Genomic DNA, 13,349 nt, shown 5'->3' with positions numbered 1-13,349 from the left:
TGCTGCAGACACATGTTGATGGTCTCCATCATGGGGGAGGACTTGGCAGCACTGAGTCTGGCAGCATCCATGGCACTCTGGAGAAACAGAGAGAGAGAGACAGAGAGAGATAGACAAGAGACAAGAGAGAGAGACAAGAGACAAGAGAGAGAGACAAGAGACAAGAGAGAGAGACAAGAGACAAGAGACAGAGACAAGAGACAAGAGACAGAGAGAGAGAGACAGAGAGAGAGAGACAGAGAGAGAGAGACAGAGAGAGAGAGACAGAGAGAGAGAGACAGAGACAGAGAGACAGAGAGAGAGAGACAGAGAGAGAGAGAGACAGAGAGAGAGAGACAGAGAGAGAGAGACAGAGAGAGAGAGACAGAGAGAGAGAGACAGAGAGAGAGACAGAGAGAGACAGAGAGACAGAGAGAGACAGAGAGAGAGAGACAGAGAGAGAGAGACAGAGAGAGAGAGACAGAGAGAGAGAGACAGAGAGAGAGAGACAGACAAGAGACAAGAGAGACAGACAAGAGACGAGAGAGACAGACAAGAGACACGAGAGAGACAGACAAGAGACGAGAGAGACAAGAGAGAGAGACAAGAGACGAGAGAGACAAGAGAGAGAGACAAGAGAGAGAGACAAGAGACAAGAGAGAGAGACAAGAGACAAGAGAGGAGAGACAAGAGACAGAGAGAGAGACAAGAGAGAGAGACAAGAGACAGAGAGAGAGACAAGAGACAGAGAGAGAGACAAGAGACAGAGAGAGAGACAAGAGACAGAGAGAGAGACAAGAGACAGAGAGAGACAAGAGACAGAGAGAGACAAGAGAGAGAGAGAGACAGAGACAGAGAGACAGACAAGAGACAGAGAGAGACAGACAAGAGACAAGAGAGAGAGAGACAGAGAGACAGAGAGACAGAGAGAGAGAGACAGAGAGAGAGAGACAGAGAGAGAGAGACAGAGAGAGACAGAGAGAGATAGACAAGAGACAAGAGAGAGAGACAAGAGACAAGAGACAAGAGAGAGAGACAAGAGAGAGAGACAAGAGACAAGAGAGAGAGACAAGAGACAGAGAGAGAGACAGAGAGAGAGACAGAGAGACAGAGAGAGAGAGACAGAGAGAGAGACAGAGAGACAGAGAGAGAGAGACAGAGAGAGAGAGACAGACAAGAGACAAGAGAGAGAGACAAGAGACGAGAGAGACAGACAAGAGACAAGAGAGAGAGACAAGAGACGAGAGAGACGAGAGAGACAAGAGACAAGAGAGAGAGACAAGAGACAAGAGAGAGAGACAAGAGACAGAGAGAGAGACAAGAGACAGAGAGAGAGACAAGAGACAGAGAGAGAGACAAGAGACAAGAGACAGAGAGAGAGACAAGAGACAGAGAGAGAGACAGAGACAGAGAGAGAGACACAGAGAGAGACAAGAGAGAGAGACAAGAGACAAGAGAGAGAGACAAGAGACAAGAGAGAGAGACAAGAGAGAGAGACAAGAGACAAGAGAGAGAGACAAGAGACAAGAGAGAGAGACAGAGAGAGAGAGACAGAGAGAGACAGAGAGAGAGAGACAGAGAGAGAGAGACAGAGAGAGAGAGACAGAGAGAGAGAGACAGACAAGAGACAAGAGAGAGAGACAAGAGACGAGAGAGACAGACAAGAGACAAGAGAGAGAGACAAGAGACAAGAGAGAGAGACAAGAGACAAGAGAGAGAGACAAGAGACAAGAGAGAGACAAGAGACAAAGAGAGAGACAAGAGACAAGAGAGAGAGACAAGAGACAGAGAGAGAGACAAGAGACAGAGAGAGAGACAAGAGACAGAGAGAGAGACAGAGACAGAGAGAGAGACACAGAGACAGAGAGAGAGACAGAGAGATTAGACAATAATCACACCTCTGGAGAAACGGCAGCTATAGTCTGTGTGTGTGTGGTATGTACACTTCTCCTCCTGAGGAGGCTGAGGTTTAGTAGGTGTGACAAGAGAGACGTTACCTTCTCCTGCTGTGGCCGAGGCTGAGGTTTAGTCTCTCTGTGTGCACACCTCTGCTCCGTGCCTCGGAGGCTGAGGTTTAGTCTGTGTGTTCTGTGTGGTATGTACCTCTCCTGCTCCGGAGGCTGAGGTTTAGTAGGTGTGTTCTCTCTGTGTGTACGCCACCTTCTCCTGCTCCGTGGCTCGAGGCTGAGGTTTAGTAGGTGTGTTCTCTCTGTGTGGGTCTTGGAGGCTGAGGTTTAGCAGGTTTCCTTCTCCTGCTCCTGCGTGGCCCGGAGGCTGAGGTTTAGTAGGTGTGTTCTCTCTGTGCACGTTACCTTCTCCTGCTCCGTGGCTCGGAGGCTGAGGTTTAGTAGGTGTGTTCTCTGTGTGTAGGCGTTTAGTAGGTGTGTTCCTTCTCCTGCTCCGTGGCTCGGAGGCTGAGGTTTAGTAGGTGTGTTCTCTCTGTGTGTACGTTACCTTCTCCTGCTCCGTGGCTCGGAGGCTGAGGTTTAGTAGGTGTGTTCTCTCTGTGTGTACGTTACCTTCTCCTGCTCCGTGGCTCGGAGGCTGAGGTAGTTGAGGACCTGTGGCTCCAGGACACTGAGAGCCTCCAGGAGTGCTGGGATTAGACGAGGGGCGTGGGGCTTCAACCTATTACCAGCTGTCTTAGACACCTTCACCAGGGTCTGGATACTGGAGGGAGGAGGGCTGCTTAACTGCTACGGCCAACAAGGTCTCTAAAAGTTTTACATTTCATTCATATAGAGAGAGAACAGAGCGAGAGAGACCGACAGAGCCCGACAGAGCGAGAGAGAGAGAGAGAGAGAGAGAGAGAGAGACCGACAGAGCGAGAGAGAGAGAGAGAGACCGACAGAGCGAGAAAGAGCGAGAGAGAGAGAGACCGACAGAGCGAGAAGAGAGAGAGAGAGAGACCGACAGAGCGAGAGAGAGACCGACAGAGCGAGAGAGAGAGAGAGAGAGAGACCGACAGAGCGAGAGACCGACAGAGCGAGAGAGAGAGAGACCGACAGAGCGAGAAAGAGAGAGACCGACAGAGCGAGAAAGAGAGAGACCGACAGAGCGAGAAAGAGAGAGACCGACAGAGCGAGAAAGAGAGAGACCGACAGAGCGAGAAAGAGAGAGACCGACAGAGCGAGAAAGAGAGAGACCGACAGAGCGAGAAAGAGAGAGACCGACAGAGCGAGAAAGAGAGAGAGACCGACAGAGCGAGAGAGAGAGAGAGAGACCGACAGAGCGAGAGAGAGAGAGACCGACAGAGCGAGAGAGAGAGAGAGACCGACAGAGCGAGAGAGAGAGAGAGACCGACAGAGCGAGAGAGAGAGACCGACAGAGCGAGAGAGAGAGAGCGAGAGAGAGACCGACAGATCATATACAGAGACCAATGAACACACATGTAGAGGCGTACCTGAGAGAGCGGACCTCAGGCACGTTGCTGACGATGCCTTTATCCAGGAGGGTTGGTAACAGAACAGCTACAGTCCTCTGGGCTGCTAAACCTGACGACTCACACATCCTAGTACACACCTGAAGACACAGAGATATTAATGTCACACACACACACCCACCTGGAGACAGATAGAGATTAATGTCACTCACACACACACACACCCACCTGGAGACAGAGAGAGATTAATGTCACACACACACACCCACCTGGAGACAGAGAGAGATTAATGTCACACACACACACACACACACACCTGGAGACAGAGAGAGATTAATGTCACACACACACACACACACCTGGAGACAGAGAGAGATTAATGTCACACACACACCCACCTGGAGACAGAGAGAGATTAATGTCACACACACACCCACCTGGAGACAGAGAGAGATTAATGTCACACACACACACACACCTGGAGACAGAGAGAGATTAATGTCACACACACACCCACCTGGAGACAGAGAGAGATTAATAATGTCACTCACACACACCTGGAGACAGAGAGAAATGAATGTCACTCACACACACACACCCACCTGGAGACAGAGAGAAATTAATGTCACTCACACACCTGGAGACGTCACACACACACACCTGTAGATGTCACACAGTAAAGCCTCCTTACCTTACTCAGTGTTTTGAGGGTTATATCAGCAGCCTTCCTGACAGACTCCTGATAGACAGACAATACACAGGTCAGCACAACCACCACAGACACTACCCCCCCCAGCTATAATAACCCATCTGATCCCCCCCCCGCTAAAATAACCCATCTGACGCCCCCACCCCAGCTATAATAACCCATCTGACGCCCCCCCCAGCTATAATAACCCATCTGACGCCCGCCCCCCAGCTATAATAACCCATCTGACACCCCCCAGCTATAATAACCCATCTGACACCCCCCAGCTATAATAACCCATCTGACACCCCCCCAGCTATAATAACCCATCTGACACCCCCAGCTATAATAACCCATCTGACCCCCCAGCTATAATAACCCATCTGACCCCCAGCTATAATAACCCATCTGACCCCCCCAGCTATAATAACCCATCTGACACCCCCCAGCTATAATAACCCATCTGACACCCCCCCAGCTATAATAACCCATCTGACACCCCCAGCTATAATAACCCATCTGACACCCCCCCAGCTATAATAACCCTACCGACACCCCAGCTATAATAACCCTACCGACACCCCAGCTATAATAACCATCTGACACCCCAGCTATAATAACTATCGGACACCCCCCAGCTATAATAACCCATCTGACACCCCCAGCTATAATAACCCATCTGACACCCCCAGCTATAATAACCCATCGGACACCCCCCAGCTATAATAACCCATCGGACACCCCCCAGCTATAATAACCCATCTGACACCCCCAGCTATAATAACCCATCTGACACCCCAGCTATAATAACCCATCTGACATCACACAAGTCCCTAGGCCAGGAATAGTCTGTTTGTGGTTGTGTGTGTTTACGTGTGTGTGTGTGTGTGTGTGTGTGAGCACCTTGATGTCGTCCAGAACCCTGAACAGGGTTTCCCAGATCTCTCCAGGTGGTCGATGAGGTCGTCGGGCGTTGCCCTCGGATGAGGTCGTTCAGAGCGAGGCAGGCGGACTCCCGGCCCTCCAGATGTTATTGGTCAGGTTAGATATCACATCCTGGAGGATCTCCTTCAGATACTTATCCACCTGGGGAGGGGTAGAGAGAGAGAGAGAGGGAGGGGGGTAGAGAGAGGGATAGAGAGAGGGGGATAGGGGGGTAGGAGAGATAGAGAGAGAGAGAGATAGAGAGAGAGAGAGATAGAGAGAGGGATATAGAGAGAGGGGGAGAGGGGGTAGAGAGAGGGGGGGTAGAGAGAGGGGGAGAGAGAGGGGGGCAGAGAGGAGGGGGTAGAGAGGGAGGGGGGTAGAGAGGGAGGGGTAGAGAGGGGGATAGAGGAGGGGATAGAGAGAGGGGGTAGAGAGAGTGGATAGAGAGAGGGGTAGAGAGGGAGGGGGTAGAGAGGAGGGTAGAGAGAGGGGGGATAGAGAGAGGGGGATAGAGAGAGGGGATAGAGAGAGGGGATAGAGAGGGGGATAGAGGGAGGGGGTAGAGAGAGGGGGATAGAGGGAGGGGGTAGAGAGAGGGTGGGAGAGAGAGAGGGTGGATAGAGGGAGGGGGAGAGGGGAGGGGGTAGAGAGAGAGAGGGGGATAGAGAGAGGGGGCAGAGAGAGGGGGCAGAGAGAGAGGGTGGATAGAGAGAGGGGCAGAGAGGAGGAGGCAGAGAGGGAGGGGTAGAGAGGGAGGGGTAGAGAGAGGAGGGGTAGAGAGAGAGGGGGGATAGAGAGGGGTGATAGAGAGAGGGGGTAGAGAGGAGGGGTAGAGAGGGAGGGTGGGTAGAGAGGGAGGGGTAGAGAGAGAGGGGGATAGAGAGAGGGTGGATAGAGAGAGGGGGTAGAGAGGGAGGGGGTAGAGAGAGAGGGTGGGTAGAGAGAGAGGGGGATAGAGAGAGAGGGTGGGTAGAGAGAGAGGGAGGATAGAGGGAGGGGGTAGAGAGGGAGAGGGGGATAGAGAGAGGGGTAGAGAGAGAGGGTGGATAGAGAGGGGGGTAGAGAGGAGGGGGTAGAGAGGGAGGGGTAGAGAGGGAGGGGGTAGAGAGGAGGGGTAGAGAGAGAGGGGGTAGAGAGAGAGGGGGATAGAGAGGGGGTAGAGAGAGGGGGGTAGAGAGGGGAGGGGGTAGAGAGGGAGGGGTAGAGAGGAGGGGGTAGAGAGGGAGGGGGTAGAGAGAGGGGATAGAGAGGGGTGGATAGAGAGAGGGGGTAGAGAGGAGGGATAGAGAGGAGGGGATAGAGAGAGGGGGATAGAGAGAGGGGGATAGAGAGAGGGGGATAGAGAGAGGGGGGTAGAGAGAGGGGGTAGAGAGGGAGGGGGTAGAGAGGGGGTAGAGAGAGGGGGATAGAGAGAGGGGGGATAGAGAGAGGGGGATAGAGGGAGGGGGATAGAGAGAGGGGGATAGAGGAGGGGGTAGAGAGGGAGGGGGTAGAGAGGGAGGGAGTAGAGAGATGGAGAGAAGGTGAGTGCGCGATTGTGTATTTCTATAACGTTGTGATGTGTGTCCTTCCGTCGCCTGTGAGTCTGTTTCTATCTCTGCTGTGTGTGTGTGTACCGTGGTAATGTGTGTGTGTGTGTGTGAGGGTACCGTGGTAATGTGTGTGTGTGTGTGTGGGTACCGTGGTAATGTGTGTGTGTGTGTGTGTGTGTGTGTGGTAATGTGTGTGTGTGTGTGTGAGGGTACCGTGGTAATGTGTGTGTGTGTGTGTGTGAGGGTACCGTGGTAATGTGTGTGTGTGTGTACCGTGGTAATGTGTGTGTGTGTGTGTGTGTGAGGGTACCGTGGTAATGTGTGTGTGTGTGTACCGTGGTAATGTGTGTGTGTGTGTGTGTGTGTGTGAGGGTACCGTGGTAATGTGTGTGTGTACCGTGGTAATGTGTGTGTGTGTGTGTACCGTGGTAATGTGTGTGTGTGTGTGTGTACCGTGGTAATGTGTGTGTGTGTGTGTACCGTGGTAATGTGTGTGTGTACCGTGGTAATGTGTGTGTGTGTGTGTGTACCGTGGTAATAATGTGTGTGTGTGTGTGTGTACCGTGGTAATGTGTGTGTGTGTGTGTGTGACGTGGTACCGTGTGTGTGTGTGTGTACCGTGGTAATGTGTGTGTGTGTGTGTGTACCGTGGTAATGTGTGTGTGTGTGTGTGTGTACCGTGGTAATGTGTGTGTGTGTGTGTGTACCGTGGTAATGTGTGTGTGTGTGTGTGTACCGTGGTAATGTGTGTGTGTGTGTGTGTGTGTGTGTGTGTACCGTGGTAATGTGTGTGTGTGTGTGTGTGTGTGTGTACCGTGGTAATGTGTGTGTGTGTGTGTGTGTACCGTGGTAATGTGTGTGTGTGTGTGTGTGTACCGTGGTAATGTGTGTGTGTGTGTACCGTGGTAATGTGTGTGTGTGTGTACCGTGGTAATGTGTGTGTGTGTGTACCGTGGTAATGTGTGTGTGTGTGTACCGTGGTAATGTGTGTGTGTGTGTGTGTACCGTGGTAATGTGTGTGTGTGAGGGTACCGTGGTAATGTGTGTGTGAGGGTACCGTGGTAGTGTGTGTGTGTGAGGGTACCGTGGTAGTGTGTGTGTGTGAGGGTACCGTGGTAGTGTGTGTGGGTACCGTGGTAGTGTGTGTGGGTACCGTGGTAGTGTGTGAGGGTACCGTGGTAGTGTGTGAGGGTACCGTGGTAGTGTGTGAGGGTACCGTGGTAGTGTGTGAGGGTACCGTGTGTGTGTGTGAGGGTACCGTGGTAGTGTGTGTGTGTGAGGGTACCGTGGTAGTGTGTGTGTGTGAGGGTACCGTGGTAGTGTGTGTGTGTGAGGGTACCGTGGTAGTGTGTGTGTGTGAGGGTACCGTGGTAGTGTGTGTGTGTGAGGGTACCGTGGTAGTGTGTGTGTGTGAGGGTACCGTGGTAGTGTGTGAGGGTACCGTGGTAGTGTGTGTGTGTGAGGGTACCGTGGTAGTGTGTGAGGGTACCGTGGTAGTGTGTGAGGGTACCGTGGTAGTGTGTGAGGGTACCGTGGTAATGTGTGAGGGTACCGTGGTAATGTGTGTGTGTGTGTGTGTGAGGGTACCGTGGTAGTGTGTGTGTGTGTGTGAGGGTACCGTGGTAGTGTGTGTGTGTGTGAGGGTACCGTGGTAATGTGTGTGTGTGTGAGGGTACCGTGGTAATGTGTGTGTGTGTGTGTGTGTGTGTGTGAGGGTACCGTGGTAATGTGTGTGTGTGAGGGTACCGTGGTAATGTGTGTGTGTGTGTACCGTGGTAATGTGTGTGTGTGTACCGTGGTAATGTGTGTGTGTGTGTGTACCGTGGTAATGTGTGTGTGTGTGTGTACCGTGGTAATGTGTGTGTGTGTGTGTACCGTGGTAATGTGTGTGTGTACCGTGGTAATGTGTGTGTGTGTGTGTACGTACCGTGGTAATGTGTGTGTGTGTGTGTGTGTGTACCGTGGTAATGTGTGTGTGCGTACCGTGGTAATGTGTGTGTGTGTACCGTGGTAATGTGTGTGTGTGTGTGTGTGTGTGTGTACCGTGGTAATGTGTGTGTGTGTGTACCGTGGTAATGTGTGTGTGTGTGTGTGTACCGTGGTAATGTGTGTGTGAGGGTACCGTGGTAGTGTGTGTGTGTGAGGGTACCGTGGTAGTGTGTGTGTGTGTGAGGGTACCGTGGTAGTGTGTGTGGGGGCACTGGTAGTGTGTGTGTGTGAGGGCACCGTGGTACGTGTGTGAGGGCACCGTGGTAGTGTGTGTGTGAGGGGCACCGTGGTAGTGTGTGTGTGTGAGGGTACCGTGGTAGTGTGAGGGTACCGTGTGTGTGTGTGTGTGAGGGTACCGTGGTAGTGTGTGTGTGTGAGGGTACCGTGGTAGTGTGTGAGGGTACCGTGGTAATGTGTGAGGGTACCGTGGTAGTGTGTGAGGGTACCGTGGTAGTGTGTGAGGGTACCGTGGTAGTGTGTGTGGGTACCGTGGTAGTGTGTGTGTGTGTACCGTGGTAGTGTGTGTGTGTGTACCATGTTCTTGTCAGTGACCAGAGCATCCCAGATGGAGGTCATGGCCGTCCTGATGCCCAGGTTGGGATCAAACTGGTATCGGTACAGACGTGGTACCAGCTGGGGCAGGTAGGGGGCGAGCTGCTCTCCTGCCTTCGCTGCTATGATGTTGAACCCAAACGCTGCTCCCTGGCAGAGAAAGAAGGAAGTGAAAAGAGAGAAAGAAAAAGAGAGAGAAAGAGAGAGAGAAAGAGAGAGAGAAAGAGAGAGAAAGAGAAAGAGAGAGAAAGAGAGAGAAAGAGAGAGAAAGAGAGAGAAAGAGAAAGAGAGAGAAAGAGAGAGAAAGAGAGAAAAAGAGAAAGAGAGAAAAAGAGAAAGAGAGAGAAAGAGAAAGAGAGAGAGAGAGAGAGAGAGAGAGAGAGAGAAAAAGAGAGAGATCACCACTAGTGACAAAAACTACTAAGTGAGTGTTTGAAAAGTAAAAACAAGTCAAATCAAGTCTCTGAACGTGTCGTTATTTTGATTAGAATCTGTTCAAAAACAACAAACAGTTTTAATTCATGTTTCTAATACATGTTTGTTTTTCTCAACCCATTCATTCATATTATTACACAAGCTCATGTTCACTTCCTGGTTGTACCTTGCGGGAATTCCACATGGCGTGGTGATTGGCTAGGTTCATGAACTTGTAGACCAGATCCGGTTGGTTGAGGTCACTGGCCAATGAGCACAGCTCCTTGTAGGTGGAGAGTCCGTGTCCGTCCGGTGCTTTCCCCAGAGCCTCTCCCTGGAACACCTCGGTGTCCTCCGACACGGCATGCTTCACCCTGAACACGTCAACAACACGACGCTACATGTTTAGTACAAAAGGTGACCGATAGCAACAGTCCGTAGCAAATTAAAAACTCTCGACATCGATTTGGTTAAAAAAAGTGTGAAGAGAGTCGTTTCACTAGTATTGTTTTGTTCTAAACCTAAATTATGCCGGTGTGCAGCAGGTCATTCATGACCTCAGGATTACAAACACAACAGGTGCATCTCACTCCTGTTGATTAGGTCTCTTCCCCCCCCTCCATCTCTCACCTCTTGCCAGTCATCAGTGTTTCGACCAGTGTAGACACCAGTTCCTGCTGGTCTCCCTCTCCTCCCATCTCATAGACTAGACCAAGACCTTTAGATGCCACGTCCTGACTCAACTCTGGAGGAGAGAGAGAGAGAGAGAGAGAAGATCAGGGGAGGAGAGAGAGAGAGAGAGAGAGAGACACACAGAGAGAGAGCGAGAGACAGAGAGAGAGACGGGGAGAGAGGACAATACCTAGGTCTTGAGTGGGTATATTTAAAATATCTTACATTTGAAATTACAGCTATGGAACAGCTCTTTACAATAATGAATGTCTATTTAGTTACGTAGGCAAATATGAGCAACAACTTAAAAAAACAAACAACCCCGTCCCTTCCTTGTGAGACATTACTGGCTACATCTGAAGAACTGTGTTACCCCCATTCTTCCCCCATCAGTCCTATGATCCACTGAGTTACCCCCATTCTACCCCCATCAGTCCCATGATCCACCGTTACCCCCATTCTACCCCCATCAGTCCCATGATCCACCGTTACCCCCATTCTACCCCCATCAGTCCCATGATCCACCGTTACCCCCATTCTACCCCCATCAGTCCCATGATCCACCGTTACCCCCATTCTACCCCCATCAGTCCCATGATCCACCGTTACCCCCATCAGTCCCATGATCCACCGTTACCCCCATCAGTCCCATGATCCACCGTTACCCCCATCAGTCCCATGATCCACCGTTACCCCCATTCTACCCCCATCAGTCCCATGATCCACCGTTACCCCCATTCTACCCCATCAGTCCCATGATCCACCGTTACCCCCATTCTACCCCCATCAGTCCCATGATCCACCGTTACCCCATTCTACCCCCATCAGTCCCATGATCCACCGTTACCCCCATTCTACCCCCATCTGTCCCATGATCCACCGTTACCCCCATTCTACCCCCATCAGTCCCATGATCCACCGTTACCCCCATTCTACCCCCATCAGTCCCATGATCCACCGTTACCCCCATTCTACCCCCATCAGTCCTATGATCCACCGTTACCCCCATTCTTCCCCAATCAGTCCTACGATCCACTGTGTTACCCCATTCTACCCCCATCAGTCCTACGATCCACTGTGTTACCCCCATTCTACCCCCATCAGTCCTACGATCCACTGTGTTACCCCCATCAGTCCCATGATCCACCGTTACCCCATTCTTCCCCCATCAGTCCTACGATCCACTGTGTTACCCCATCAGTCCCATGATCCACCGTTACCCCCATTCTTCCCCCATCAGTCCTACGATCCACTGTGTTACCCCATCAGTCCTATGATCCACTGTGTTACCCCCATTCTACCCCCATCAGTCCTATGATCCACTGTGTTACCCCCATTCTTCCCCCATCAGTCCTATGATCCACTGTTACCCCCATTCTACCCCCATCAGTCCTATGATCCACTGTTACCCCCATTCTTCCCCCATCAGTCCTATGATCCACTGTGTTACCCCATTCTTCCCCCATCAGTCCTACGATCCACTGTGTTACCCCATTCTACCCCCATCAGTCCTACGATCCACTGTGTTACCCCCATCAGTCCTACGATCCACTGTGTTACCCCATTCTACCCCCATCAGTCCTACGATGCACTGTGTTACCCCCATCAGTCCTATGATCCACTGTGTTACCCCATTCTACCCCCATCAGTCCTATGATCCACTGTGTTACCCCCATCAGTCCTATGATCCACTGTGTTACCCCCATTCTACCCCCATCAGTCCTACGATCCACTGTTACCCCCATTGAGCTTATTATTGTGGTCTGAGTGATCATGGAGTCGTTGACTCACCATCAGGGTCTGACAGGATGGAGATGAAAGCCGTCTGGATCTCCTTCAGGTGAGACTGGAAGATGAGACAAAAAGGTCAAGAGAGTCAATAACTCACAAGGAATGTAGTTCTCCATCACTTTCCTCTGTTAACTTGGATCTCAGACTTGACATTTGACCCCCCCCCCCCACTCTTGACCTTTCAATCAAGTCTGAGCCCCTTGACCCCCCCCCCAGCCCTAACCCCGATCTCTAACCCCCAGTGTCTGTACCCTGATCTCTTTGTGTTGGAGCAGCTTCTTGACCCCCGACCCCTAGCCAGTCATACTGTACCCTGATCTCTGTGCTGGTGTAGGTCCTTGACCCCCCAGCCCTAACCCAACCCCTGACCCCCAGCCAGTCATACTGTACCCTGATCTCTTTGTGTTGGAACAGCTTCTTGACCCCCCCCAGCCCTGAACCCCAGCCCTAACCCCCAGCCCTAACCCCCGACCCCTAGTGTCCGTACCCTGATCTCTTTGTGCTGGTGCAGCTTCTTCACCAGAGAGAGCAGCCATATACAGGCAGCCTGTCTGACGTGGGGGTTTTGACTTGGGATGTACTTAGCCAGGATAGAGTTCAGCACCCACGGAACCACATCGTTACTCTCCACATCTGACAGGGAGACAAGAGGATTGGACAGTTACCACAGTAAAAAAAAAACAACCAATAGAAAACGCATTACAAAGACAAGAACCAAATCAGTCAGAGATGTGTTTCACACCACAGGAAGGATTGAACCACTGTGGATTGAAGGGTTGAACCACTGTGGATTGAAGGGTTGAACCACTGTGGATTGAAGGGTTGAACCACTGTGGATTGAAGGGTTGAACCACTGTGGATTGAAGGGTTGAACCACTGTGGATTGAAGGGTTGAACCACTGTGGATTGAAGGGATTGAACCACTGTGGATTGAAGGATTGAACCACTGTGGATTGAACGGTTGAACCACTGTGGATTGAAGGGTTGAACCACTGTGGATTGAAGGATTGAACCACTGTGGATTGAACAACTGTGGATTGAACCACTGTGGATTGAACCACTGTGGTTTGAACCACTGTGGATTGAACCACTGTGGATTGAACCACTGTGGATTGAAGGGTTGAACCACTGTGGATTGAACCACTGTGGATTGAACCACTGTGGATTGAACCACTGTGGATTGAACCACTGTGGATTGAACCACTGTGGATTGAACCACTGTGGATTGAGGGATTGAACCACTGTGGATTGAAGGATTGAACCACTGTGGATTGAACCACTGTGATTGAACCACTGTGGATTGAACCACTGTGGATTGAACCATCAGGATTGAGGACCACTGTGATTAGAACCATGGGATTGAACCACTGTGGATTGAAGGGTTGATTGAACCACTGTGGATTGAAGGGTTGAACCACTGTGG

At 51.4% G+C, this 13,349-nt stretch overlaps 2 protein-coding genes across 2 annotated transcripts in view; both read right to left on the bottom strand.

The window, feature by feature from the left end:
* Positions 1–6: 6 nt before the first annotated feature.
* LOC135568466 (proteasome adapter and scaffold protein ECM29-like) lies at positions 7–5,014 on the bottom strand (the record flags this gene model as incomplete). Its single annotated transcript, XM_065015251.1, has 5 exons — positions 4,953–5,014; positions 4,053–4,100; positions 3,383–3,501; positions 2,499–2,649; positions 7–77 (listed from the first exon to the last, which is right to left on the bottom strand). Coding segments are annotated over exons 3-5 (329 nt in total), but the record flags the coding sequence as incomplete, so codon positions are not given.
* Positions 5,015–5,032: 18 nt separating this feature from the next.
* Positions 5,033–13,349, bottom strand: part of LOC115126434 (proteasome adapter and scaffold protein ECM29-like) — a 55,764-nt gene continuing 47,447 nt past the window's right edge. The window contains 7 exon segments of the mRNA XM_065015252.1: positions 5,033–5,135; positions 9,032–9,199; positions 9,651–9,837; positions 10,094–10,208; positions 11,927–11,981; positions 12,178–12,219; positions 12,414–12,559. Of these exon segments, the coding sequence (XP_064871324.1) occupies positions 5,043–5,135; positions 9,032–9,199; positions 9,651–9,837; positions 10,094–10,208; positions 11,927–11,981; positions 12,178–12,219; positions 12,414–12,559 (806 nt within the window). The 3' untranslated portion in view covers positions 5,033–5,042.

Source organism: Oncorhynchus nerka, unplaced genomic scaffold (genome assembly GCF_034236695.1).
Source record: "Oncorhynchus nerka isolate Pitt River unplaced genomic scaffold, Oner_Uvic_2.0 unplaced_scaffold_1582, whole genome shotgun sequence".
Classification (NCBI taxonomy): domain Eukaryota; kingdom Metazoa; phylum Chordata; class Actinopteri; order Salmoniformes; family Salmonidae; genus Oncorhynchus; species Oncorhynchus nerka.
The sequence above is the reverse complement of the archived record's forward strand: the minus strand, read 5'-3'. Positions and strand labels throughout refer to the sequence as shown.